The following is a 27,884-nucleotide window of genomic DNA, read 5'->3' as shown; positions in this document are numbered from 1 at the left end:
AGAGGCCACAGCAGTGAGAGGCCCGCGTACCACAAAAAAAAAAAAAAAAAAGTTCACAGAGGACATTGAGAAGTTTTGATTTGTCAGCAAGTTTCAAAGGATTTCAATGTGCTTTTTGTGTAGAAAGGAGACTCCTCTGGCCATTTCAGGTCTTGCTCTCTTCCTCTTCCCAACTGCTAGCTGGTATAAAACTCCTACACGTTTGTAGAATATGGAAATAAAATTAGAGGCCTACCATAGTGTAAGCAAGATAAGCAATAGTGCACCCTCCCACCCGCTGTCCCTCCTCCCCAGTTGAGTTCTGGAGCTGTGATACTATCACCAAGCGACACCACTAAGGTGCACCCTCAGGGAACCTATTACTGCCTGTGTTGTCAGGATGCTGCTGAGGTCGTTGTCCATCCTACCTTCTTAGGAAGACCCTCAAGAATCTCTTTTTAAAACTCAGTACAAAAAAACACAAAATAAAACCCCCAAGTACCAGCCTAAGGTACCACGGTTAGTATGTGCCTGCAGGAACTGTTCACATGATTCTGAAGCTGCAGCCTAAACTTAAAGCAAGTTTGGAGGAGCCTTCTAAGCACATGTTATAACATTATCTGAATGTCTTATTCTTAAGCTTTTTCATTTGCAAAGCAAATCAAGTATTCAGTCCTCCTTCGGAAGTTGAACAAATGTGTGGGAAAATGATTATGAAGAGGCTACTTCAAAAAGAACCTGTTTCCTCTCAGCATTTATCTTGGGCTTCCTGTGACCCAGTCTTCAAGTTACTTTTATCAACGTTATCAGAACATCACTTTGTCTTACCCAAACACGTTTATGGCTCTGACTAAAGAATATGACAGATCAGACATTCTTCTACACCTGCTCCCCTCCCCTACCCCTTTTGAGAGGGCTGGGGAAATTTTAGTTTTTAATCAAAGACTTTATTTCTCCAGTTTTACAAAGGAATTTAACTGGGACTTTACAACTGAATAAAGTATTTCTCAGAGTTGATACCAATCTTCACAAGAGGATATTGCCTAACCCAACCTACCAGAGTCATTACAGAAATATTGTTTGCCTTGATTTCTACTCCATCATGAGTTATGCCACTCAGTCACCAGGTGTCTTCTGTATTTACTGTGGACCCATGCTGTGCTGAGTAGAAGGTCCTTGCAAAGCTCATGACCATGTAAGTGGAGAATGACAGTGCAGCATGTTGAGGGCTGTAGTGAAGGAGAGTGAATGGTGAGCTACCAGGCACAGCATTCCTCCCTAGCAGCTGATACAGTGTTAGAGACTGAACGTTGAACTAGGAAGAAGTTGACACGAAGGATGGATTAGAAGAGAAACGCTAGAGAGATGAAGAGAGAATGTCTGAGTGCTCGAGGCAAAGACAGCTAACTAGGAGGTTTTAGTACTCCACCTGGGAATGGAGCTCCAGCTGAACTGATGACTTGAACCAGGAAATCGGCTCCGAGACTAGAGAAAGTGCTTGCCTTGCCCTCAGTGGAAAGTGGTAGGAACTGCAAGGCTAACCTTGTATGCTGGGAGGCCTGAGAAAGCTGTACCTTGCACTCTGCCCTAAAATCCCCCCTTCTCAGATGATTCGGGCATCCTGAGAAGCTGACCGAGATGACATGCAGAGAAGGGTGGGAAACCTGGACAGGGCACTGGCTAATAGCAACAAGAGAGCCCCTGGGGCATTTTTTTCAGAGGCTGGCATTTCTAACTTGCCCAAGAATGTTTCAATGAAAGACATTCAGCCATAGATTTGAGCAAAATGTTTTTTTCTTTCATTCGTTTATTCAATAAGTATTTATTACCTACAAATACCAGTTAGAGATAGAATATATTCATAGGTAAAAGGTGGAAGTAGCTGATAGCAGGGAGGGAGGGGATCAGCCTTTGCTCTCAGTGTCACACATTCCACGCACAGGTAAGAGGCACATCCCATGAAGTAGGTATGGGCTGTAACTAAGTTTCCTAAGTGAATGTGCTTAAGCGACAAGCATCTCAACTTTCACTTAATCCTGAAGTTTCTTCACTCATTCTTCTTATGTATGTCCTCCTTGATTCATGTTCTCTGACTCCCTTGGTAATCTCCAGGGCTTACTGTTGCGTATTTCTGTCCGTGGCAGACCTGCCTGGAGCCTGCATATGTCCCTTCAATGGCCTGCTCTAAATCTTTCTTCCACTGCCTTTCCTTTTACCATTTTGGCCTCATACACAAACTATAACCTATAAGTCATATCCTGTGGCAGACTACAGCTCACATTAGCCATTGAATGCAAATGAGTCTCAATCAAAGAAGAAAGGAAATTAAAATTTTCATTGTGGCCTTAGAAGGCTCCATGACTCTCTTAGTTACTTGTTGCCCTTGGCATGCTGGTATTTTATGTGGGCAGGGTGAAACTGGCTGTGGTCAGGGTGAGACTTTAAGCTTTTGATTTGTTCCCTTATTTTGAAAGGGTTAAAAAGATGTTGCATGTTTTGGTATAATTTTAGTACTAGTATTAATTTTTGTCATGTGTGTGAGCAAGAATGAAAAGAGAATGCTCATTCACTGTTACTAGATCCATATTCTTGCAGAGAACATGTCTTTAAAAGGCAAATTTCAATGACTTGACACTTGTTTTTCTCCTTTAATTTTTGAAAATAACAGCTTTACTGAGATATGTCACCTACTATAAAATTCATCCTTTTAAGTATATAATTCAGTGGTTTTTAGTATTTTCACAGAGTTGTACAACCATTATTGACTGTCTCATATCAAAACATTTTCCTTGCTCCCAAAAGAAACCCTATGTCTGTTAGCAGTCACTCCCTCTTCCTTTATCCCCACAGCCCCTAGCAACCAATATTCTACTTTTTGCCTCTATGGATTTGCCTCTTCTGGGCATTTCATATAAATAGAATCATACCATATGTGACCTTTGTGTCTGGCTTCCTTGATTTAGCATAGTGTTCCCAAGGTTCATCCATACTGTAGCATGTGTCAGTACTTTTCTTTTTATTGCCAAATAATATTTCATTGTATGGCTATACCACGTTTTGTTTATTCATTCATCAGTTGATTGACATCTGGGTTGTCTCTGCTTTTTTGCTATAAATGAATAATGCTGCTATGAACATTTGTGTAGAGGTTTTTGTGTGGACATATGTTTTCAGTTCTCTTGGTATAGATACCTAGGATTAGAATTACTGGATCATATAGTAACTATGTTTAATCTTTTGAGGAACTACCCCACTGTTTTCCAAAATGGCTACCATTTTCCAATCATACCAGCAATGTATGACAGTTCTAGTTTTTCTACATCTTCACCAACATTTGTTATTGTCTGTCTTTTTAATTTTAGTACTTTAACTTTTAAAAACATTTGATCACTTATGCACATGGTCACACACACAGACTTTAAATAGAAAGCCAAAAATCTCCTGCCCTGCTTTCACTGTTTCTTATTCCAAGTCCCATTCCCAACAGTCCACCCTCCCTTTTTTGTTTTTAATTTTTCTGGTGGTTACCATTATAATTCCAAAGATTTCTTGATTTACTTACTATTGGTTTTACTTTATTGGTTTTTTCACTTTTTATTATAAAAACTTTCAAACACGTGTAAAAGCAGAGTAGTGTAATCAACCGTCATGTACCCATCCCCAGCTACAACATTCATCAATTCATGACCACCTTGCCAACTATTTTTTTATCAACTTTAGATATTTTGTATTGATTTCCCCATTGAAAAGAGTTTACCTTATTTATATTGCCCCTTCCAAATTTTTTATAGTAAGTTATTTTTAGATCTTCTGTTACATTTCCAAATTTGAATAAATACTTAAGTCTCTTGTTCTTGTTCCATCAACCTTAGACAGTGTTGGTGCCCCACCTCTCTTTCCTTTTTCTTTTACCTCTCAGTCATTTTGAGCTATTCTTTTTCTGTTATCAGTTTGATAGCATTTAGTCTGTTCTGTAACCATAATTAAGTCTTCCATGCTTTGTCTATTTGTTGGTTCGAAGGCTTGAGAATCAAAAGAATTTACATTATTAGGACATTAAATATTGTTCACTGCAGTGCCAGGTAGTGTGCTAGAATTATTTCCCCACCGTGGACTCAATATAGCAACACTTGTGCCAATGGGAAAAGAATGTTCTAAGCATCCAGTTGACACTTTTAAAATTCAGAATTACTTGATAATCAGTAAGACTTATGGACCCACTCCGCAAGCTCTTTTAATTATCATTTACATCTTGTGTGACCTTGTATTCTTTTTTTTTTGGGGGGGGGGGTACATGGACCTCTCACTGTTGTGACCTCTCCCATTACGGAGCACAGGCTCCGGACGTGCAGGCTCAGTGGCCATGGCTCATGGGCCCAGCCGCTCCGTGGCATGTGGGATCTTCCCGGACCGGGGCACAAACCCATGTCCCCTGCATCGGCAGGCGGACCCTCAACTACTGCACCACCAGGGAAGCCCTTGGCCTTGTATTCTTTAATCATTTGATGCATTATGTCCCCAATGAGAGAGGGAACTCCTTGAGAGGGAAGTGGTCTTTCCTTTTTAATTCCCACACCAATTTTAGTCTCTCAGTAAATTAAATTGGTTTCCCCAAAAGTTGGCAAGTAAATATAGTCTATGCCATTAAAATGACATCATGCTGTCAGATTCTGCATATACTTTATTTTATGATGAGTTATAAATATATAAATATTTTAAAAATAAGGCTATTAAAAACTCATAAATTAAAATATTCAGCTTCAACACTTTGAGTATTTCTCCTTCATAATCGTCTTTAGCCTTTCCAAGAAGTCTTTCAACGTACTCTTCTTGGCTTCATTCACAGAACAGGTCTACAAAAGAAACATTTCATTAGTTTTCATTGCTAAGTATTTGAGTCTTGCTCATGCCTGTCTACCTGAGTCAAGCCTATGCTGCCACTTGCCACCTGAACAATGATCAAACCAGGGCCTCCAGTCTGGCTTGACTCTGCCACTAGGCCAACAGGTTTGCCTGTTTTCGGTGCATGCTATTTACACGCCTAGAAATGGCCACTGTACTCTAACTGTCTGCCTTCAGGGTGTGGCCATCCCTGGAGAGGTGTGTCACAGCTAGGTTCTGCTCAGGGGCATAACATGAAGGTGGAGACTCAGACCTGCCTGTTGCCATCTTGAGCCCCTGGCCATCTGGACTGCTGAGAGAGAGATTCAGTCCATTTGCCCCCCCCCCTCCCCATTAACCAGAAACATCATAGCTTGGCAGCCCTTCAGGTGGAAAGGATTCCTGGTACCTACCACCAGGCCACTGCTTCAGTTTGAATCTCAGTTCTACCAAATTATTAATTGCATTGCTTAGGACAAACTACTTCATTTGTAAAAGCTTCAGTTTCCTCCTTTGTAAAAGGGAAACAATAGTGCCTACTTCCTAAGATAGTTAAGAGGCTCAAAAGAGACAATGAGTGTAGTGTCATCTCCCTGTTCTATTACCTTGTAAATAAGGCAGCACGGAGGGGATGAATGTCCCCAGTTCCTCTACTTGGCATTAGATAACATCCACTCTTGGATCTGCCTCTTTCCTGCCATCAGTTCTCCCCTCTTACTGGATCATTCCCACTAGTATACTGACACGCTCCATATAGACCTCACCTTAAAAGAACTTCCTTCACGCCATACCCGCCCTTCAGCTATTGTTCTATTTCTCTGCGACGTTATAGAAAAGCACCTCGAAGGAGTTTTTATACTCAGTGTCCCTTTCTTTCACTCCTCCCCACCCCCATTCTCTATGGAATCCACTCTAGTCAGGCTTTCATTCCCAAATCTTCATTTATATCAGCATCACCCGTAACCTCCCTCATGACAAATCCAGTGGCCATTCTCAGTGTTCATCGTTCTGGACCTTTTAGTACATTTGACACACTTGATCACTCCCTTCTTCTTAAAAGAGTTTCTTCACTTGCCTTCTGGGGTGCCACACATTCTTTGACTTCTGCTTCACTGGCTACTTCTCAGTCTCTTTTGCTGGACCCTCCTCTTCCTGACCTCTATATGTTAGAGTGCCTCTGGGCTCAGTGCTTGGATTTTGTTCTTTCTCTATGTGACTTTATTTTTTAAAAAAAAACCTCCCTGCTTTTTAAAAAATTTTTATATTTTTGGCTGCGTTGGGGCTGCATTGTTTCTTTGTTGCTACACATGGGCTTTCTCTAGTTGCGGTGAACAGGGGCTACTCTTCCTCGCGGTGCGCGGGCTTCTCATTGCCGTGTCTTCTCTCGTTGCAGAGCACAGGCTCTAGGCGTGTGGACTTTAGTAGTTGTGGCTCGCGGGCTCTAGAGCGCAGGCTCAGTAGTTGTGGCACACAGGCTTAGTTGCCCCGTGGCATGTGGGATCTTCCTGGACCAGGGCTCAAACCCATGTCCCCTGCATTGGCGGACGGATTCCCAACCACTGCGCCACCAGAGAAGTCCAGGCCTGTGGCTTTAAACAACATCTTTCTAAGAACTCTTCACTTAGTATCACAAGTTCTGACATCTCCCTTAAGCTTCAGACTTTTTCAACAATCTTATCAACATCTTCACTTGACTACTCAGTAGGTACCTCAGACTTACTATGTATACAATTCAACTCCTGACCTTAAGCTCAGCCTCCAGCCCTGATCACCCCCAGTCTTTCATATCTGTTAACAGCACCAACCCTTCCCCAAGGGGCCCAGGCTAGGAACCAGGAGGCCACCTTTTACTCTTTCCCTCACCCCCACAATAGATGTGTCAGCAAGTCCTGGCTCTATTTTTGGTTATATCCCAAATCTGACAATGTCTGCTGCTTCCACCCTGTCACACCCACCATCATCTCCAGGCTAGAATACTGTGGTAGCCTCTCAACAGTCCATCTTGCTTCTATGCTTACCCCTACTCAGTCTATTTACTGCACAGTAGCCAGAATGATCATTTTTTAAATCACATAAATCAGATCGTGGTCTCTGCCTTGCTTAAAACCCTGTGGAAGTTTTCCACCATGCTTGGGGCAGAATCCATAGGCCCTGTGTGATCTCCTATTAAAATCCTCCTCCCTTACTCTGATCCAGGCCCTCCTATTGATCTTTGAACACATGAAGCTTATTTCTACCTTAGGGCCTTTGCACAGCTCTTCCCTCTGCCTGGAGTGTTCCTTGGCCGGCTCTGTCACTTAATTCAAATATCCGCTCAGATGATGTCACCAACTAGTAAATCAATCCTCTCCCTCATGACCCCTGTATGTTCTTTATTCCTGTATTTTTCTTCATGGCACTTACCACTACTGGAATCATATTATATGCTTGTTTTCTTCTCTCACTCACCCATTACAACATTCTGTAAGAGCAAGAACTGTATCCCCAGTGCCTAGAACAGTACCTGTAAGCAACACTCACAGAGCCTCAACAAATATTTGTCGAATGAATGAATGGGTTGATTAACCAAGGGTACTACTATTCATAAGGAGAAATATCTTAAAAGTAAGGCTGCCATCCATTGGAAGGCAAGCTGTTGGCATAATGCAGCTTACCATGTTTGCCATGCTGCTGAGGTTCCTGTGAAGTCCCCTCAGGGGGTTGTTCAAGCACTTGTATCTGTAGATATGCCGAAGCACAGTCGCGGCCCTGCAGAAAGTTTCCTTCTCGGTTGTGTTCTAGAAAGAGAAATTCCACAGATAGCCACTGCTAGCTTGATTTTGAACATTGGAGAGAGATGTTTCCTTCTGATTTCTTCTTTCCAGAAGGACAAGTGGAGAAGGTGAATTTGCTCAACTGTGGATCAGGTATTCAAGTATTCCTGCCATGTGAATGGAGGCTGCTTGTCACAGTAAACAGCCTCTTCCAGTTACTTGCAAATGCAGCAGCCTTTTCCTGAAACCTCCCAATTTCTTTTCCCTTGGAGGGTTTTGCTGAAGGGGTGCCTGAATCAAGTCACTCAACTAAGTAAATGGGATTTGCATGCCGGGCCATCTGTCTGCAACCCATGTCTGTTTCTTTACCCCATTCTGTGGATGCAGTTGTATGTACATCAGCTCGTAATGAGAGTCTGCTCTGTCTTATTCCTGTAATTTATAGTCTTTGAATCCAGGTTCCCTAGAAATCCCACATGTTTGTTGAATAAATGAAAGCCCATCCTTTGGCCTGGACAGTGCCACTTTGGCCAGCACTCTCCATTTAACTCTCCCCATGGGAAGTAGCAGTGTGAGGAGATAAGACATGTTCCCACACAGCTAGAGGTGAGTGCCAGGATCAGAGCTAGGTACCCCAGGAGTGTGTCCTGGGGAGATGAGGGGCAGCTTCTGAGAAAGGATGCTGGGCCTTGGACAGAGGTTCTGTTAGGGGCTTCTAGCCTCGAATGTGCAGGGTCAGAGCCTCCTTGGAATGCTGGCAGCCCTGGTGTGAGTCTGGCCACATGGCTCTTTCTGGGGACCTTTGAGCCTCAGCAGAGGGCTTGTACAAGTGGGGAACCAGCTCTTTTTGAGAACCTGGGAGAGGGAATGTGTCTTGGCCTGGTCAGGCCTGGTGTGTCCTCTCTCTCTCCACTGAAGAACAAAGGCCTGGAGCCTGGAGGATGTCTTAGCTTGAGCCCAATCCAGCTCAGATAAACCTGTCTTCAGCCTCTGCCAGGACCTGCTCTTGTTCCTTGCCACTCAAAATGTGGCCCATGAAGCAGCAGCGTGGGCATCACCTGGGAACTTGTTAGAAATGCAGAATCTCAGACCTCCCTCTGGACCCACTGAGTCACAATGTGCATTAACAGGATCTCCAGGGGATTTATATGAAAAGCACTGTCCAAGCAGCTTTTTAGGTTCTTCCGTATTTTTTCTGATTACCAAACTTTTTACTATAAAAAGTAATATACTACTTATATTTTATATTATTTTATATTTTTGTAAAATTTATAAATATATTTTATAAATATTTATATTTATATATTTATATTAAATATATTTATAAAATATATTTTTTAATATATTATTTTATATTACTATAAAAGTAATATACATTCAACAAAGGTGAATTCACTCATTATCCCATTAGCCAGAGAGAACTACTGTTAAGATTTTGGTAACTATCTCTCCAGATTTTTTAATACTTTTTTTTTTTTTTTTTTGCAATAGGGACCAACTATCGATACTCTTTTATAACCTTTTTACACTTAACATATAGTACTAGCAATTTCTTAAATCATTCAGTAATATTTAAGAACATGTGATTGAGAGCTGTGTAGGAACCTAGGGCATATTTGTGCCATACCTGATCAATCCCATATCACTGCAGTTTTTTGCTTCTGTAAATAAAGTGGCAGAAAGTCATCTGTATAAATCTTTGTGTTCATCTCTTATTTCTTTAGGCTAAATTCTAGGAGTGCAGTTCATATTTTAGGATTTTTCCAAGAAGATCTTGACCCAGACCGAGGCGCCAGAATCCTAGACTACGAAAGCTTCCCCTTTCCGCTGTGGAGCTTGATGGCCCATGGGCTGGGCCTTTGGAAGGACATGTATGTACTTAATGAAGTACATGTCCTTCCAAAGGGCATATACTCTGGCTGGAAATTTAAAAACAGCACCAGTATCTCTGGGCTCTGGGAGTCAAGAAACCTCCCATAAATCACCATACCTCTGGGGGGCTTTGTGAGTGAGCAGAGGTGGCGAGGCCAAGGAGAAGGCAGACACTAGCTGAGTATGCAGATGGAGGCAGACGCCTATGTTGCTGGAGAGAGAACAATGAGGTTCAAGAATGCCAAAAGCTTACCCTTCCTCCTCCCCATATCCTCAAGTCCATGCTCTAGTAGGTCTGTGCTGTGATGAAGTGAGGGAGGGGCAGGGACATATACACACTACCAAATGTAAATTAGATAGCTAGTGGGAAGCTGCTGCATAGCACAGGGAGATCACCTCTGTGCTTTGTGACCACCTAGAGGGGTGGGATAGGGAGGGTGGGATAGAGGGTGACGCAAGAGGGAAGAGATATGGGAACATATGTATAACTGATTCACTTTGTTGTAAAGGAGAAACTAACACACTATTGTAAAACAGTTATACTCCAATAAAGATGTTAAAAAATAAAATAATCCCCCCCAAAAAAAGAATGCCAAAAGGAGAAGAGATCCTTTGCTTATTTTTCCATCAAAATCTGATGAGCCTTTTCTAAAACGTTGGCTAGGAGCTTAGAAATTATACTGTCTCAGTTTTGAGTACGTAACTATTTAAGGTAGGAAAACACCCTCTAAAGATATTTTTCAGGGACTTCCCTGGCAGTCCAGTGGTTAAGACTTTGCCTTCCAGTGCAGGGGATGTGGGTTTGATCCGTGGTCAGGGAGCTAAGATCCCACATGCCTTGAAGCCAAAGAACCAAAACATAAAACAGAAGCAATATTGTAACAAATTCAATAAAGACTTTAAAAATGGTCCACATGAAAAAATCTTTAAAAATAACTAAATAAAGATATTTTTCAAAAGACTTTCTAAAGGTGATTAGGATAAGTATAGAAAAGAGTTTGAATAAAATGGAAAACTTTTAAAAGAAAGAATTCTAAAGGCAGTTTTAGAAGTCCTTAATGTTTTAGTTCCATTGGCATTGCGGCAACAGGATGACACTCTGACCACCCACTTTTTCGACTGCTTGTCCAGCTTTTGCTGCCTGAGTGTGTCTTGCTTAGCTCAGAGGGCACACTTTGAGGGGCCACGCGGACTCTGCAGTTCAGAACTGCTCAGGAAAGAGGCTCAAAAGGGAGGCCTGGTCTCCTGCCAGAAAGAAGCCCACCCCTCATGGGAATACAGCAGTGGTGGCACACCATTTGGGAGGCTTCTTCTGTGCAGGGATTCTGCTAGAGTTCTAATGGGTCTTGACTAGCTTCATTTAAGGACATACAGATCCATCCTATATGTATTGTATTCATTATCTCCACTTATGCCCAAATTTAGTCAGTGAATGTGATGTATGAAAAAATCCTCTACTTTCACTTTTAAACAAAGATTCTAGGGTTGGCATAGAGCTCTCTGAAAAATTATGGACTTTTGCTCCCTTTGGTAGTAGGAAATACCTCCAACTAATGGTCCACCCAAGAAGTCCTTCCTAGGCCAGCCAGCTTGCTTGCTTTCCACCTTTCTCTTCCTCAGACCACCTAACTTCAGAGACACTCGGGAGGCATGCATGTGGAACCCAGGATTTAGGTCAGCATATTCTTCCAGCATTTGCCAAGAGCAGGATGCCACCCAATTTGGGCATAATGGAACACTTGATCCCCAAAAGCACTAAAATGAACATGCTGGATTTTGGAAAGATGTTCTTCTTGAGAACACAAAGAAGTAACTTTTCCTCCCACATAGCATCTTTGTGGGTTTTGAAAATAACAACCTTTCTTTGTTCTGAAGTATCTTAATAGATAAGTAAGCAGTGCTGAGTCTTTGAGGAAAAGAGAAGAATGGAAAAATGAGATTGTTAATCCAGGAGGAATAGAAGCAGTTCGGGAGAAGGCATGAGATAGGTAAGAGTGAAGGAAGGCAGCGGGGACTGGCCTGCACCTCGGCGGGGGTGAGGGCTGGCTGGGTCTTCTAGATCAGCCCAGAGTGGGGTCACACTGGGCTCACAGTCATCAAGGGTTTGATCATTTCCTACCGCTGGCCCCTTTCTTAGAATGATTGCTTCTCTACAATCAGTTTTTGCCTTTAATCAAGAGTTATATCATACAATAACATTTTCCACTAACTCAGGAGTTGGATTCCAACCACCTTTCAAAATTGCTTTTAAATCTTCAGATGTAGAAACTGAGGCACAAAGAGGTGTGGAGACTTGCCAAAGGCCACATAGTTAGTTAATGGCAGAACTGGGGCTAAAGCCACAGACTGTCTCACTTCCAAACCCTTGGCACTTCTGCTGGGGCCCTGCCCTCGACTTTGGTAGCACCCTCCCAGCAGTGCAGCCAACCTCTAGAGAGCCCAGAGCACAGCTCAGTGGACTCTTGGCTATTTTATTTCTATATATATATATACAATATTAATATATGAGATATATAAAGTATTAATACATTATATATATAATATATAAATTTATATATATATAAAATCTCCAAGTTCTTTGAACCTGCTGATGGACAGATACAGTCTGATACAGGATGAGATTCTGAAGGATAAAATTATATAATATGTATTATATAATATTATGTATTATATACTTATATTATATACTATTATATAATTACATTACAGTATTATATATCATTGTATATCAGACTCCTGGAATAATCTTTAATGAAGTGAGATAGTCCAGATAAAGGCCTGAAGACCAGCTTTGCTCACGAGCAGGACAGGCCTGCCCTGTGGCGTGGGTGCTGGGGTGTGGCCCTGCCCAAGCCATAGGGCTTCACTCCTGGCCAAGTTACCGTCTAGTACATGTGGAAAGCAGGTGGTTAGGAGACCACTGGTAAATTGAAGCTTTGGGTTTTTCATTCTCAGTCGTGTGTTTCCATGAAAACAGGAACTGATGTGCAGAAAGCTATTGATATGGCTGTAGTCATGTGTTTGTCAGAGAAAAATGCACTATCAGCTGTCAAATCTATCTCCTCCCACTGCAGATCGGGGGGCGGGGGTGAGATGCAGCAGGAGGAGGAAAGGTGAGATGCTCTGGCAGGAGCAGCCAGAGGCAGGGATATGTTGGCCCCTGTCCAGGAGGACAGTTCTGGACAGGCCAGAGGGGAGTTGGCAGGACAGAGCAAGATGAGGGTCTCTGGACAGCCATGCCCGGAGCCGGTGGGCTGTTAGGTGACCAGGCTGCGGAAGAGGAGGGGCTCTGGCGATACCTTTTCTGTTGCCATAGGAAGTCTCTTAGACAAAATGAAAGCTCTATCAACCTGTAATCTCAATATCTGTTTTTGTGAGAGTATCTGGTTTTTCAGAAATGTATGGGCCAGAAAAATTCTCTCCTTCAACAGCATTTGAGTGCCTCCTATATTCCAGGTACTTGACCTGGGTTGGGTAAAATCCTAAAGAGCTTTTCTGGACTGGGATCTGAATTATGACTACAAAACCCAAGCTTTCTATTTTACATCTTCTAAATCAAGTGAAACCAGAAACACCAAAATGTATTTGAGAGTAAAGATCAGAATTCTCAGTCTTTGAAAACGTTTCACCCATTATAGTTAATTTGGGCCTGTTCCCTTTCTGTTAAAAAAAATTTCTTGTTCGAACACTTGTGGATGGCTCTCCTCACCAAGAGAGCCAAAGCAGACCCGGGACAGCTCTTACCTTGTTCGAACACTTGTGGATGGCTCTCCTCACCAAGAGAGCCAAAGCAGACCCGGGACAGCTCTTACCTTTGGGGTGGCAAAGACGTCTGCTACAGGCAGCTCCATGCACGAGTTCTTGGCCCAGGCAGGAACGAGAGAGCAAGAGACAGAGTTACCTCCAACTGCACAGGGTAAATCCTTGCTGAGCAGCTCTGACTCCCTCAAACTGAGAAAACTTCCTGTGGTCCCTCGGGGGCAAAAAGTGCCAGGAGAAAAGTCTCCACACTGCTCCCCATCCTATCACCAACCACCAACTACCAACTCTCTAGAAGCTGTTATGTTCTTTTCACAGTCTAAGAAATATGCACAACATCACCAGAACATCTGGAGAGATGGTGCCAGATAGCTTACCTTTCTTGCTGTGAGGATGTTCAGCGTTTTGATGATCTCTTGTAAGGTAATATCACCCTTGTGTCCATGGACGAAGTTGCTGGTACATGCCAGTAAGCAGACTAGCATGGGGATCATTTGGGAGGAGAGACCCATTAATAGATCTCTATTTACACTGACAATGTGAGGCAATCAGTTTACCGGGAGAAGCTAACAATGCAATTCTGACAAAGATATCTCTATATATAGATTTAAAATTGCTGAAACTGAGGGAAAATAAGTTTACATTGGAAATTTTCATTACACCAGGTTGTCAGTCATGTGGGACCAATCAGCGCCTCTCTTCCAGGAGAAAAAATGCCTCACAAAAACAGGTAAAATGTTCCTGTGAAATCAGACCAGTAGGAAAATGAAACCTCTTTTTTTTTTTTAAATTAACTACAAAGTATCAGCATAGGAAATTACACCATAATTTGCTCTTTAGGTTAGTCTTATCAGCTTGGGGTTGCTGCTGGCTTTTTGCTTTGCATAGAAGGAGGAGGCCACAGGTGTCCGAATTTGTTTCAGTGTAGCCCTCCTGGGGAAAGATAGAGTAATATCAAGAAAGTTTAACTTGATTAGTATTTCAACCTGGCTTCTTCCAAGTATGGGTGGCATCTGGGAAACTCTCCTTTTGTGGAAAAGCTGATCTGGGGTTCTTGCTCTGGGTAGAAGGAAAGTAACAGGCACAGATTCTCTCCTGTCCTAGGACTCATGCATGCCGTTCTTCCAAATTTAGGATTTTGGTCAAGGACTTGTAATATGAGGTGGGGCTTAGTTAGGGTCACATCAGGTCCGTAGGTCTTTAACAATAAGGAGGCTCTAGGCAAAGTATGCCTATCCTGAGTTTTCAGGAATGACCACTTTGAGGGACTTGCCCTGGCGGTCCAGTGGTTAAGACTCAGCACTTCCACTGCAAGGGGGCAAGGGTTCAATCCCTGGTCAGGGAACTATGATCCCATGTGGCTAAATAAATAAATAAATAAAAGATAAAAGAGTAATTTTAAAAAAAGGAATGACCACTTTGAAAATGGAATTTAAATACAACCTCAGCTAATTAGGAAAAAAGAGCCATAATTTCACAGATTTACCAATCAGTTGTCCTGATCAAGGTGCCACCACTTGCCCTGGTGCTTCATTCTAATTTCTATGGACCTGGTGAGGTGCCACAGGCCCCAATTGTTCACTAAGATGCCTGCGCCCCAGCACACTACTGCTTATTCCTCCCTGAGCCTCTCCTTCTCTTTCCTCTCCACTTCCCTTCTCTTGGTTTCTGACCTTCCTCTTCCTACTGATTTCCTCTGGAAGGTCACATAGAAATGATGACTGCTAAGGTCGTTCCTGCGTTTTGGCTCTTATTGCAGTGATTTGTACTCTGTGAAAGAAAGGATCTGGATAGTTGTATCAAAAAGGTCCTTGGACCATATTTAGGATCCTTCCATTGGGACTGTGCAGGGGATTTGCCGGACTCAGTGCAGTGACTTCTGATACCAACTGTGTGGAGTTGGGCCAAACCTCCCAGGTTAAGGGCACAGCCTCCACAAGACTGCCCTCACTTCATACACTGGCTGAAAATTTGGGAGTCCCCAGTCCACCTTCACTTCTGGCCAACTGGCTACCAGTTTGAGTTCCCACTGTCCTCTCCGGTTCAGTAATTTGCTAGAATGACTCAACGGAACTCAGGGAAACACTATACCTAAGGTTATAGTTTTTACAGCAAAAGGATATAAATCAGACCCAGCCAAAAGAAGAGACACAGAAGGTGGGGTCTAGGAGGGTCCCAGACATGAAGCCTCCTCTGTCTTCTCTCCCTGGAATCACAACATGTCGCTTCCCCAGCACCTTGATGTGTGACTACACACAGAGCATGCCAACCAGGACAGCTCATCGGAGCTTTGGTGTCCAGTTTTACGGGGGTGTCATTCAGTAGGCATAACTGATTGAATACTTGGCCACTTGATTGACCTCATCCTCCAGCCCCCTCCCTGGAGGTCGGGCTGATATCACAACAGCTTAATGGTGTGACCAGTCTCCACCTTGAGTGGCCTCATTAGCATGAACTATTAGCTCCTGCCACAAATAGCAAAGATACTCCTATAACTTGGAAAATCCCAAGGATTTAGGGGCTACCTCTCAGGAACTGGTGACAAAGACCTATCAAATTCTTTGTTCAAGGGGTTTGGAGGTTACCTCTCAAGAGCCTGGACAAAGATCAGACCTCTCTGGGTAAGTTAATTCTTTTTTTTTTTAAATAGCTATTTCTTTTTTCCCCCAGTTTTATTGAGATATAACTGACATACAGCACTGTATGTTTAAGGTGTACAGCATAATGATTTATCTTATATATCGTGAAATGATTACAATAAGTTCAGTTAACATCCATCATCTCATATAGTTACAACAACAAAAAAAAGAAAAAAAATGTTTTTCCTTGTGATGAGAACTCTTAGGATTTACTCTCTCAGCAACTTTCAAATACACCACACTGCAGTGTTACCTACAGTCACCATGCTGTATGTTACATCCCCAGTTCTTATTTACAACTGGAAGTTTGTACCTTTTGACTGCCTTCATCCAGTTCCCCCTCCTTCCACCCCCAACCTTTGGTAACGGCAAATCTGATCCCTTTTTCTATGAGTTTTGTTTTTTTAGATTCCTCTGTGAGATTATACAGTATTAGTCTACCTGAGTTTTCACTTCAGGTTCTACGTTGTCACAAATGGCAGGATTTCCTTTTTATGGCTGAATAATATTCCATTGCACATATACCACAACTTTTTTATCCATTTATCCATGATGGATACTTAGGATGTATCCATATCTTGGCTTTTGTAAATAATGCTGCTATGAACATGGGAGTGCAGATATCTCTTTGAGTTAGTGGTTTTGTTTCCTTTGGGTATATTCCCGGAAGTGAAATTGCTGGTTTGTATGGTAGTTCTATCTTTTAATTTTTTGAGGAAGCTCCGTAACGGTTTTCCACAGTGGCTGCACCAATGTACATTCCAACCAACAGTGTATGAGGGTTCCCTTTTCTCCACATCCTTGCCAACATTCTTGTCTTTTTGATAATAGTTATTCTAACGGGTGTGAGGTGATATCTCATTGTGGTTTTGATTTCCATTTCCCTGATGATTAGTGATGTTGAGTACTTTTTCATGAATTTTTTGGCCATTTATATATCTTCTTTGGAAAAATGTCTATACAAGTTCTTTGCCCATTTTGAAATTGGATTATTTGTGTTTTTTGCTAGGGTAAGTTTATTCTTCGCTACGCAAATGGGGGGGAATTAATAAGAAAGGGCAGCCTTCCTTCCAGGATAACTAGAGACTTCAAATCCATATTAACTATTATTTGCAGTAAAATGGTGCATAGTCCTTTTTTAAGGAAATGTTCAAGTTGATGTTTGAGGTGGAGCTGGAGATGAGGAGGGGTCAGCAGAATCCCAGCATGAAATCCCAGCAGAATCCCAGTAGAAAAGCTATCTACGTGTTGAACAGTTGTTTTTTGAGCCTTAGCTGAGGGCTAGACCCTGGGCTTGGGGTTCTGGGGGCAAAGATGTGAGTCAGAAAAGGAATATAATTTGGGATCCGTAGCTCAGAAGCAGAATACAGCTTCTTTTTTGCTTTGTTTCAGTGGTTGGATTAGGCCAGGGAAAAAAGGATAAACTCTCCAGACTGTCAGGAGTGACCAGAAGGTCCCCACCCTTCCTGCAGGGTGACACCATGGCAGCTGTGCATGTGGCTGGGTGTTCAGAGGCCAGGAAGGTGGGGGCCTGCGTGTCAGGGACGGCAGCCAGCACCCAGCCAAATGAGGACAGAGGCGAAGGAGCCTCTCCCAGCCTGCAGGAGTCACGGGCCAGGATGGCGAAGCAGGTGGGGCGGCACTAAAGTGCAGAGGGAAGTTGAAGACTGCTGGGCCCTGGCTGGGTCAGTCAGAGACTCCCTGAGCCCTGCTCCTCTTCTGTCAGCTGTGCCAGACAACACCCAGCAGAGCCCTTTCCAACTCCTCATGGGCTTCTTCATGAAAAAAGTAATACTTCTCCAAGGGAGTGATACTTAGCAGAGATTGGAATAGGTCGGGGACTGGTGTGGGGGGGGTCGGTGCTAGGGCATGGGGGCAGCAGTGGGAGGCCTAAATGGGGGAGCTCCCCGAGGAACCAAAGAAAGCCAGTGGGCCTGGGAAGGGAACCAGTTAGAACACTGCGGCCGTCCTGTGAAGGAGGCAGCTGGTGTGGAGGGTAAGGCAGTGAGTGCTGTGGGTCTGGTGTTACTTAGCAGCAGTAGAGGGACCTGGAGTCAGTGGGACCTGGCTGTTCTGAATCCCAGCTCTGCCACTTACTCTCTGGGTGACTTGGAAAACGGTGGCCCTGTCCAGGCTTCTGTGTCAAATTAGGCTAATAATAGGGGTGTGGGAAGATTATCGGAGGTAATACATATAAAGTGTTTGGTGTGCCTGCCATGTAGGAAGCCCATAAATGCCGACTATCATTATCATCATCATCATCATTATTATTAATAGCACTTAGAATTGGCTGAGTATGGGGGTGAGGAAGAGGACCCCAGGTTTGTGGCTTGGGGAACCGCCATTCACAGAGATGGCCTTTGAGGAGGGAAGGAGGCTGGCGGGGTTGGGGCATGAACTGAGGCGGCTGCAGCTCTGAGCTGAGGAGGGTCTGCGCTGTAGACAGAGGACTAGGGGAAGCCAAGGGAACAGTGTTGCCCTGGATGGGAGGGTGAGGGAAGAGAGGGAACAGGAAATGACTGAGGCACTGGAAACACAGAAGGAAGCAGAGGAGGCAGGCAGCCAAGAGCCCGAGAGGGAACCCAGGCGTGAGCCTCCGAGGACAAGTTGCATGGTCAGCAGCGTCACATGTTCCTCGGGGTCAGGCGAGATAGGGGCAGAAGGGCTTCTGCTGGATTTAGTGATGGGAAAAAATCGGCGACATCACTGAGGTGGCTTCTGGCGCGCAGTAGGCTCATGAAATGGAAACAGCGGTGTATATGAGTTTCGGAAGGCCAGCTATGTTGGGGTGCTAGTTGCGAGGGGTGGGGGACCACACACGATCAATAGTTATTTTTTAAATGGGACACACTTGAGCACAGGCTTCCTCAGCTCTGTAAATGGCAACTCCATCCTTCAGGGTGCTCACACCATGGTGCAAACCTCCCGTGCCCCACACCCAATCTGCCGCCAAAGCCTCTGCCGTCAGACTGCAGCTCTGCTCGGAAGCAGGGCAGATGGGGCAGAGCTGAGCTGCTAACTGTTGAAGTTGGGCAATGGATACCTGGGAGTTACTAAGACTTATATGGGTAGAAAAATTGAATATACGTTTAGTACTTATATTTATGTATTATATAATATACATATATTTACAATGATTATATATCATATATAATGTTGATGTAAATAATGTATACAAATAAGTGTATATTATATAGATGACCCAGATATCTCCAGAATCTGACCACATCCCACCCTCCACTGCCACCGTCATTTCCCACCTGGGTTTCCACAGGAGCCTCCTGACTAGTCATTCCACCCCACCCTTGTCTCCACGGTCTGTTCTTCACACAGTGGCCAGTGTCGCTCCGTCACACCTAGAGCTGGAGCAAAGCCCAGTCCTGCCCGTCCTCTGCTCCAGCCACACGAGTGCTTGCTATTGCTAAGACTTTGACACTCGCTGTCCCCTCTTTCTGGACGTTTCCCTCTGTTGTGTGAACAGCTTTCTCCCCGCTCCTCCCACTTCATCCAGATCTTGGTTCTCTCCTATCTCACCAGGGGAACTTCTCTGACCTCCTCTCACAACATGGCAACAGCCTCTACCTGCCCCTTCACCATGTGTCCCCAACACCTAGAACAGTGTCTGGCACCTAATAAAGGCCTCAGGAGATCCTTGTTGCATGAATGCGTGGAGCTCCGTTTCACAGAGGGGCAGCTGAGACTCTGCCTGAGTCACAACAGGGGAAGTCAAGGGGACAGCTGGGACTTGAAGCCAGGGTGGTTTGGACCCTGAAGTCCTTGCCCCGAGCCCCTGTAGAAGGCAGGGGGAATAGGATTCTGGGCATAGACGCAGGGAGGACCGCCAACACGGGGACGAGGGGACAAGGGAAGGAGGGAGCTGAGACAGGCATGGCTGTGGACTCGGGCTTTGCCAAGCAGATGGTTAAAGTAGCTTCTTCTCCTGAAAGAGAGGGAAGCTGGCTGAGGAGTCTGCAGGAGCTGTCCATCTACCCGCAGGGCATCCATGTCTCTTCAGCTTCAGAGCTGGGCTGGCAGCCCATCCTTTCCCATCTCCTCCCCCTCTGATCCTCCTGTCCCCACCTCCAGGCAGGTCAGGCGAGGTAAAGACCCCCAAGAATGGAACGTCGTCTTCTCTCTTCAGAAACACAGGATCTGATTGGCCCAAGGAGGTCCAACCCATGAGAGGAATAGTGCAGGACCTCCTGCGTCCCAGGCCCCTACAAAGGCCCACCTCCTCTCCTGAGACAGCTGATCCCAGGGAGCATTTAGCCCTGAGATGAGGGGTCCTGGGCTCGTGCCTCCCAGGTGCTCTGCTGTCCCTTCCCAACCCCAGTTTTGATCAGTTCCCTCCTGCCTCATGGACCAGGCGTCAGTTCCATGTTCTGTTGCTTTATTTTTTTAAATTAAATTTGTCTTTGTCCCCCAGTGGGAAATGAATGTATGCTCATTATTCATAGAAAATGAATAGAAGAAAGACAAGACAATGAATGAGAAAACTGCTTTTCTAGTGAGGTGACTCCTCTGGCCTAGGCCCCTCTGGTCCGCCTGAGGCCATCAGCTTGGGTCTATAGGGGTTGCCCCAGCCAGCTCAGGCCTTCCCACCTTTGTGGGTTTCCGGAAGAGCCCTCGGGCCCCACACTTGTCCAAGTGATGCAGAGAGCGGAGCTGACGAGAGTTGCTATATTTAATTATGGCGTCTGCGTCACTGGTGACCACACAGCAGGACCTGCCCAGGCAGCACGCGGGCTGGGGATGTTTCTGAACGACGCTTTGAGAGAATCACTTTCCACAAGAGAAGGCACTCAGGAGGGGAAGGGAGAGAGCGCAACAGAAAGTAAGGTCGTAAGTAGAAAATCGCTTCTGGGATTTCAAATGGCTTCGTCATGGGGCCCTCCCTTGCTGCTGAGAAATCAGTTGATCTGGGAAAGTTTGTTGCAAACCCTGTGCTCTGTTGCTTTTGGGTGGAGCCGAGAAATGAGTGAAGATAATGAGGCTTTGTGACTTTTCTTTTTCAGAGTAGGAGTGGGCAACATGTGTGGGAGGGATGATACAGCCACCAGTTCTGACACCGGCTTGGACCTCTGGAAAGGCTGGGTGCCTGGCCTGTGTGTCCCAGGCCAAGCTGCCCCGTCTGGACATGGTCAGCCTAGACTCATCTGGGTCTTCTAAGACTCCCTTAGAAGGGAGTCAGCCCAAGGGAGGAGCAGGATTTGAGTTTGTTCAAACTGACCAGCTAAATTAAGATCATAAGCAGAAGTCACTGCCCCGTTGATCGTAACGAAAAAGCGATAAGCTGATGCATTCGATAAACCCCAGCCTTCAAGCTGCTAGGTCACAAGGAAACAAGATGCAGGCCCTTGTCCTCCTGAGTCCTGAGCAGTTCAGACGACCAGCCTCAGAGAAACCCCTGAGGTGACTCGGAGTGTTTTCTGACACCTCATCTGAGCGGCAAACAGAGGTGTTTGGCGCCAAGTTCACTGGAAACCTGAGTGTGTGTCTCACTTCTCACTTGAGCCCCAGCCCTTCTTCCAGTGAAACCTCCTAGGCCTGGGGTTCCTGGTGTGCCAAGGGGCTCCCCACCCTGGGCCCCATGACCAGCATCTCCCTCCCACTCACCAAGCCTTCTGTCTCTTCCTGACGCCCCTTCTCCCTGGGCCTTGTTTGGGGTTTGCCTTGTGCATGAAAGAAGTAAGACCACATGGCTAGAGAAAACTTCCAGCATATACCCGGAAGGAAGGTCAGTCCCTAGGTGGTGATGTTCCCAGCCACAAGAGCTGACACATACCTTTTTTCTCCTCTCTCTTCCTTATCTCTCCTTCCTGACTGGCCCCCTTTCCCACTGCCAGCAACAGCGGCTTGGTTCTGTGGCTCTGTGAGGTCTGTCATCCCTGGAAGGCCCCCAGCCCCCTCCGGCTCATTGCACACACCCCCGTGACCACAGGCTCCTCTCTGGGGACAGTCTCGGGTGAGGTGGAGGCGCAGGCAGGGAGCTGTGGGTGGCTGAGGATGTGGTGCGCTGCAGACCCCTAGTGGTGGGGTCCAGGCAGCACTGTCGGCACCGTGCCCCCAGTTACAGGGCCCTCCTGACTATGGCTTGGGAAGTCCTAAGGGGTCCTCCCCCAGGCCAAACTCAATTCCAGTCTTTGTTCTTGAGAAATTCACAGGGAATTTCACCAGAAGCCTTTCCATCTTTTTGGACAGACAGGCCAACACCCTGCTTGGGCAGAGAGAACATGGGTCAAAGGTGATGCTACCAGAGAATGGATAGCTAAGTTTTGTGTTAAAGAGAAGAAAAATCAATCTTCCATAAGTATTTTCTGACCTTAAAATCCTCGAATCTCTGGATGGAGGAGGATAACGGATATCTCACTCCTACCCTCACCCCTGACATTTGAGCTTCCCACCCTCCCAGGGTAGAGCACCCTTCTCCAGACCCCCACTGTTTAAAGACTTCTTTCTGCTGCTAAACTTTGAGTGCATGTGGTGTCTTGGTCACCACTAGCCCAGGCAGCTGGTGCAGTGCAGGCCTCAGGCAGTCCTCAGCAAATGTAGTGGGACTTAACGGGTTCTGAGACCGTCACTTCCCACGCTGGACAGCCCATGGGACACTCAGCTCCCGTGCCACCTCCCAGGTCTTCCCTCCCTGGGCTGAACATCCCCTGAGATCCCTGCACCGTTGACTGTGGCTTCTTCCCTCACCTCTGCCTGGGTGGAAATGAGGGGTTCACTCCATTTGAGAGTGGTCCCTGGAGCAGTCTGCCGCAGTCATCTGCACTCTGGACAGGTCCTGCCATGGCCTCTGTTGTCTGAATCACACACGGCATGAGCTCTCACTGCTTCTGAGTGGCTGCTTCCACGGACTTGAGCATTGCTCTAGATGTTCCCACAGGGCTCTGGGCTCCCCCAGGGAGGGTGCCTGCCTCCCACTCAGCATTTGAGGCTGGTCTCTGATGACCCGCCACCCATTGCAAGAGGCATCCTGTCCTTCCGAATATTCACAGTTTAAACCGTGGCTGATGGGCGTGCCCATTAGCTGTGACTTGCTGAGGCTTGCTGCTTTCTGCCCTCCATGTGCTGGCCTTGACTGAAGGAGAAGCAAAAACACCTGCTTGGAAAGGAGCAGTCTGATCAGGGCCCTGTGACCTTGGCTCTCCACCCCAGTCACTCCACGGTCCAGGGGCCACAAGTCATTGGTGCGTCTTTGTTCACAGAGGTGGTGAGTGTGCACTCTCTTGTGATGAGAGGTGTCCAGACATTGGACACCTCTCTCTAGAGGTGTCCCTAGAGAGCAAGTAGTGAGCTCCCCATCAGGGGAGGTGCCCACACAGGCTGGTGACAGTATTACAAAGGTCGTGCATTCAGGCCAGATGGCATTTGGACAGAGGGAGGCAAGGTGGTTAAGTGTGTGTGAGCTTTGGAGTTGGAGTGAGTTTGGGGTTCAAATCCTGGCTTTGCTCTATACCAGCTGTGGGACCTTGGGCAAGCCACCTTCTCTTCCCTGAGCTTCATATGGGCGACACCAGCAGGTGTGGGGGTGGTGCCAGACACAGGCTGGTCACTCATCCAGGGCTGTGGTCATGAGACCACTTCTAAGGTCTCTGCCTGCTCCAGACACCTTCCTTGAACCCCGACACCCTGGCCCATGCTTCTTCCATCTCCCTGCAGGTGGTGGTGGGGAACTCCTCCTGGCCAGGTCCCCTGTCTCCAGTCACTGGCTTGCTTTTTTTCAGCCCAGGTCTTGTACTTCACTCCCTCTCCGCTCCATCCTAGGCCCCCCTCCATCTGCCCTGCCTCCCAAGTGCTCCTCAGAGTCTTCAGAACACAGGCCTGCATCCCCAAAGGCCAACATAAAAGGCAAACACCATCAGGTCTCTTGTCACCATCTTTATTTCTGGCTTCCAGCTTGACAAAGTCAATGAGACAACTTATCCAATGACCCCTCCCCACAATCCACACCATATGCAGTGTTCTAGGCTGCTCTCCTATATATTATTAACTCTTTGATAACATATTTTAATACTTAACTTTAAATACAAGGAAAAACAATAAATTACTCGGCTGAGGGCCGACTGCTGGCCGTCAGACAAGAGTGGCTACTCTGGCCCTCTGACCTGTCCCCTGCCTCGGCCCCAGGACCCCAGTGAGGTAGCAGAAATTTGCATACAGTACTTATTGCCAGGGATTCCTAATGCTTGCTGCTTTAGTGCTGGAGCCCCAAGTCTCCAGGCCCTTGGCTCCAAGTTCTGGCAGTAACAGTCCCTCCCTATCCCCAGTACAGACAAAAACACTTGTTTAAATAACACACAATAATAAATAAGGCCAAGAATAAATGTGCCTGGGCTGCTATCTGCCTCAGTTGCCTCCGTGTAAAGCAGGTGGCTCCTCCACTGGCTGTCTAACAAGGGTGGCACCCATTGTAACACTAGTTTGTTCTGAGGAGGGGGAGGTCAAGTGGGGCAATGTCCATCCTTGTCCACCCAGCTCAGAGCCCCAGATGAAGGAGGCCCACCAGGCCGAGCCCCAGGCACCAAGGCACGGGGCAGGTGGGATTGGCTGGGCTCAAGGCAGGCAGCACAGGCTCAGGTCTAAGCTAAGGAAATCTTACCCCCCTCCCTAACCCTTCTCCAGTCTCCCCAAGAAATTTCTGACATCTGAAAGAAAAATAAATCTGCAACTTAGATGGTCAGGGTCTGCCTCTGCAAATAATAATGCTAGCTCTTCATGCTTCAGCTGAATTTTCTGTAGTGAAAAGTGATCCTTGAATGTTTGAGCAGGTCTTTTAAGAAGTGGGCCACTTCAATTTTGGTGTCTCGGATGTGCTCGCTGGAAACCTGCTGCAGGGCAAAGAGGCCAGCATGTTAGTGGAACGCCAGAACCGGGACAATCAGCGACTACCAGGGGCTTTCCAGGGACCGGCTGGTTCAATCCCCACAAAAGCCCCCATGAGGTGAGTACTGTTATTACCCACATTTTACAGATGTGGAACTGAAGCTCAGGTAGGACTCAGGAGCCCTCAGGCCATGTCTTGGAAATCCCAAAGGCACGTCCCCGCTTCCACAGTGGGCCCACCCCTTTGTGGACACATGCCTCAGATGCTCAGCCAGCTTCCCCCGAAGCTCCCAGGGTGAGCCCAGGCCTGGCAGAAGTGGGTGCAGGGTCGGGGGGGCAGGGGGGGCCTTACCCCAGCTGAGGGCTTGTGAAGACAGCGTGCGCTCAGCATCCTCTGGGTCCTTTGGATGGCACTGCAGTTGGAGACATTGATCAGGGCTTCCAGGGCCTCACAGTACTGCGGGGATGAAAACGCCGGGGGGTCAGGCGGCACATTCAGTGAGTTTGCAGGAGGGAGGGGGCTGGGAGGCCTGGTGGAGGTGGGTCTGGGTGGTGGGGAGCCCAGATGATGAGGGGTGGTGAGTGGCTCTTGAAGCCTGCCCGGAACCGCCAGCCATGTGAGCAAGGCTCAGAAAAGATGAGTAGAGGGCTGCAGCCTCAGCCACCTCCCCCCAGTGCCCAGGGGTCCTCACCATGTTGGCCGTCAGGTTGACACTCCACACCATGCTGCCATTGCACAGGGGTGCCTGAGGGAGCAAAGGACAGTGAGCTGAGTGCTGGCAGGGTCCCAGACCTGCCCAGCCAGCCCAGGCCAAGTCTCCACAGGGATCAGGCCCCATAGGCATCCCCATATAGCGTGGGCAGGCCTGGGACCTTCAGTGTTCCTGAGCTTCCGTTCCTGCTCTGCAGCGGGGGAGACCCATTGTACAGGGTCTTGGAGCTGAGAGAGAAAAACTGAGTAACACAGCCAGTGAGGGACAAGCCTTGTGCGAAGCTTGCCATAGCCAGGGCAGGAGGACAGATGACACAGGTCAATCAGAGGCCTGCAGGAAAGGTCCAGGTCAGCGTCAAGTGAGGGAGGGGGTGACCAGGCCAATCAGATGGGAGGCCGTGTGGGTCTAGTGTATAAACAGCCCGCCTTCTGAATTGGGGATACCGCAGTTTGGAGCATGGGCCCTCTGGTGTCATCTAATAGTGGTTTAATCTGACTTTTGTCAGTTAACCTCACTGACACTTAGTCAGTAAAATGGGGTATTGTACCTGTCTCTTAAGGTGGTTGGCGGCGATGAAATGAGATGTAAAGCCCCAGCAGTGGGCCTGGCACATTATTAGTGCTCAGAAAGTGTGGGCTGTCACCACTGATGAGAGGAGCTGACTACTGATGGATTCTTCCATAAGAATGGGCTTAACTAAGATGCTGTGAATAACGGCCCCATTATCACATTCAAAGCCAATTGGCAAATGCCAAATAGTTCTAGGAGGGTGCCAGCCCTTCTCTGGTCTCCTCTGTTCAGAAACGGCTGAGTAGGAGCTGGCCATGGCAGGCAGGGCCAGGCCAGGGGAGCAGGTGATCTCTGGGGGCTCTGCCACATTCCTTCTTGGGTCTGCCCATATTGCTGCATCCCCACCCCAGCCTGGCTCCCCTCCCCCATGGCCAGGCTCATCCCCTAGTCCTTGGGGCTTCTTCCTGACCTATAGGCATCTTAGGACCAGGTCCAGCCTTCATGGCCCAGACCATGACCAGTACCCTTCCTGAGAGTCCCCCACCCCTGCACCCCCAGAGCTGGGACCCTGGCCAGCAGGCACTCACCTTCTGGTTCTGGGTGATATTGACCAGCTCTTCAATGAGCTCCTTGAGGGCTGTAGAGGGAGGCACAGGGCCCAAGGAGGCGAGGCCACCGAAGCAGGTGAGAGCAATGACCACAGTCAACCAGAGTGCCATGGAGCCTAGAGCCAGCACAGGAAGAGTGAGAAGCAGACACATAGGCTGGCCTAAACTGAGTATCTTGTGGCCTTGGCCTCTTGTGGCAGCTTTTATAGGCCCAAGTGGTGATGCCTCACACCCTGGTCTCCGCTTTGTCAGGCACTATCTTCAAACCACATCTTTACTCATCTTGATTTTACTTTGTGGAAAATCCAGCGTCACATAAAGGAAAGAATTTGATTTCTTGTAGACTTATTACTGAGAGGGGTCTGGGGCAGTTTCCAAGATCTGGTTGAGCTTACTGGTGGGGTAGGTGAGAGGGCCCTGAGGGCAGCCTGGTGTCAACCGTGCCAGCTGGAAATCCAGCACTTTTGCCCAGTGTCCACCCTGGGTGCCCACCCAGCTCCTGTCCTCAGATCCCTTTAGGTCACCAGAAATGCTGGGCAGACAGTGCTGTGACCACAGTCTGTCAGATGTGGGAATCTGGGGGTTTTATTTTTTTCAGTGAACTGGTCTGTTACATTATCAAAACAATACTTGCTCTGGATACAAAATTCAAACAGGGTAAAAGGAGAGGAGTGAAGTTCACTTCTTTTGGCCCACCTGATTCCCTGTTGGCCCCGCTGTGGGAAGGATCATGGAAGTGCAGATTCTCAGGTCTACATTGAAAGATCCAGTCAGACTCAGGGATCCCCCTGGGATCTTTCCTTTGAAAAGTTGTTTTGCTGATAACTCTGAGCATGCGCAGCCTGGACGCTGGGTGTCCCACCCAGCCTTCAGTGTGGGTCCGTCCTGCTGGGAGACCCTCAGTGGGTGGGGCCAGCAAGAGGTGGACCCAGCCTTAGCCCTGGAGACTGACCGTTCCCACTGCCACTTGAGACCTGGGGCGACCACCTCTGCCCTCCGAGGCCTCAAGTTTCCCTTGTAGATAGAAGCCTGTAGAGTGTGACTCCTGGCCTGCCCCCACTCCAGGGTCCCCTGTGGGCAGCCCACACCCTGCAGGGACACTGGCATGTAGCCATTTCCCTGCTTTTCCCTCATTCCTCCAGAAACCCGTGCAATCGAGGCCACAGCATTTGCCTCTTGGGTGCTGATGTCAAGTCTCTCCCTCACCCACTTCCTCCCCTAAGCCAGTGCCTCCCCCTCTCGGCCCCCTCTCTGTCTGCTCAGGCTGCCTCTCTGTCCAATGACAATGGGGCTCAGCCTCCTCACAAGGGTCCTCCAAGGGACGCTGGGGCTGTTGCCCCT

General features: G+C 47.0%; 2 protein-coding genes across 2 annotated transcripts; both read right to left on the bottom strand.

Moving 5' to 3' along the window:
* Positions 1-4,739: 4,739 nt before the first annotated feature.
* IL4 (interleukin 4) lies at positions 4,740-13,756 on the bottom strand. Its single transcript, XM_059063381.2, has 4 exons — positions 13,622-13,756; positions 13,298-13,345; positions 7,515-7,637; positions 4,740-4,832 (listed from the first exon to the last, which is right to left on the bottom strand). Exons 1-4 carry the CDS (start codon positions 13,754-13,756, stop codon positions 4,740-4,742), a joined length of 399 nt encoding a protein of 132 aa, XP_058919364.1.
* A 10,853-nt stretch (positions 13,757-24,609) lies between these two features.
* On the bottom strand, positions 24,610-26,696 carry IL13 (interleukin 13). Its single transcript, XM_059063379.1, has 4 exons — positions 26,523-26,696; positions 25,405-25,458; positions 25,065-25,169; positions 24,610-24,717 (listed from the first exon to the last, which is right to left on the bottom strand). The coding sequence occupies exons 1-4, from the start codon at positions 26,694-26,696 to the stop codon at positions 24,610-24,612; spliced, it is 441 nt and encodes a 146-aa protein (XP_058919362.1).
* Between the last annotated feature and the right edge of the window lie 1,188 nt (positions 26,697-27,884).

The sequence above is a fragment of the Kogia breviceps genome, chromosome 4 (assembly GCF_026419965.1).
Source record: "Kogia breviceps isolate mKogBre1 chromosome 4, mKogBre1 haplotype 1, whole genome shotgun sequence".
NCBI classification, from domain to species: Eukaryota; Metazoa; Chordata; class Mammalia; order Artiodactyla; family Physeteridae; genus Kogia; species Kogia breviceps.
This window is presented reverse-complemented; position numbering and strand designations above follow the sequence as displayed.

What these genes read in the sequence shown, in the direction of transcription:
- IL4 (XM_059063381.2), bottom strand. Translation starts at nt 13,756, where the DNA reads ATGGGTCTCTCCTCCCAAATGATCCCCATGCTAGTCTGCTTACTGGCA. An exon ending in ACATCCTCACAGCAAGAAAG is followed by an intron (nt 13,346 to 13,621) that starts GTAAGCTATCTG and finishes GCCTGGGCCAAG; the next exon opens with AACTCGTGCATGGAGCTGCC. An exon ending in ACGTCTTTGCCACCCCAAAG is followed by an intron (nt 7,638 to 13,297) that starts GTAAGAGCTGTC and finishes TTCTCTTTCTAG; the next exon opens with AACACAACCGAGAAGGAAAC.
- IL13 (XM_059063379.1), bottom strand. Translation starts at nt 26,696, where the DNA reads ATGTGTCTGCTTCTCACTCTTCCTGTGCTGGCTCTAGGCTCCATGGCA. An exon ending in ATATCACCCAGAACCAGAAG is followed by an intron (nt 25,459 to 26,522) that starts GTGAGTGCCTGC and finishes TTGCTCCCTCAG; the next exon opens with GCACCCCTGTGCAATGGCAG. An exon ending in TCAACCTGACGGCCAACATG is followed by an intron (nt 25,170 to 25,404) that starts GTGAGGACCCCT and finishes TCATCCCCGCAG; the next exon opens with TACTGTGAGGCCCTGGAAGC.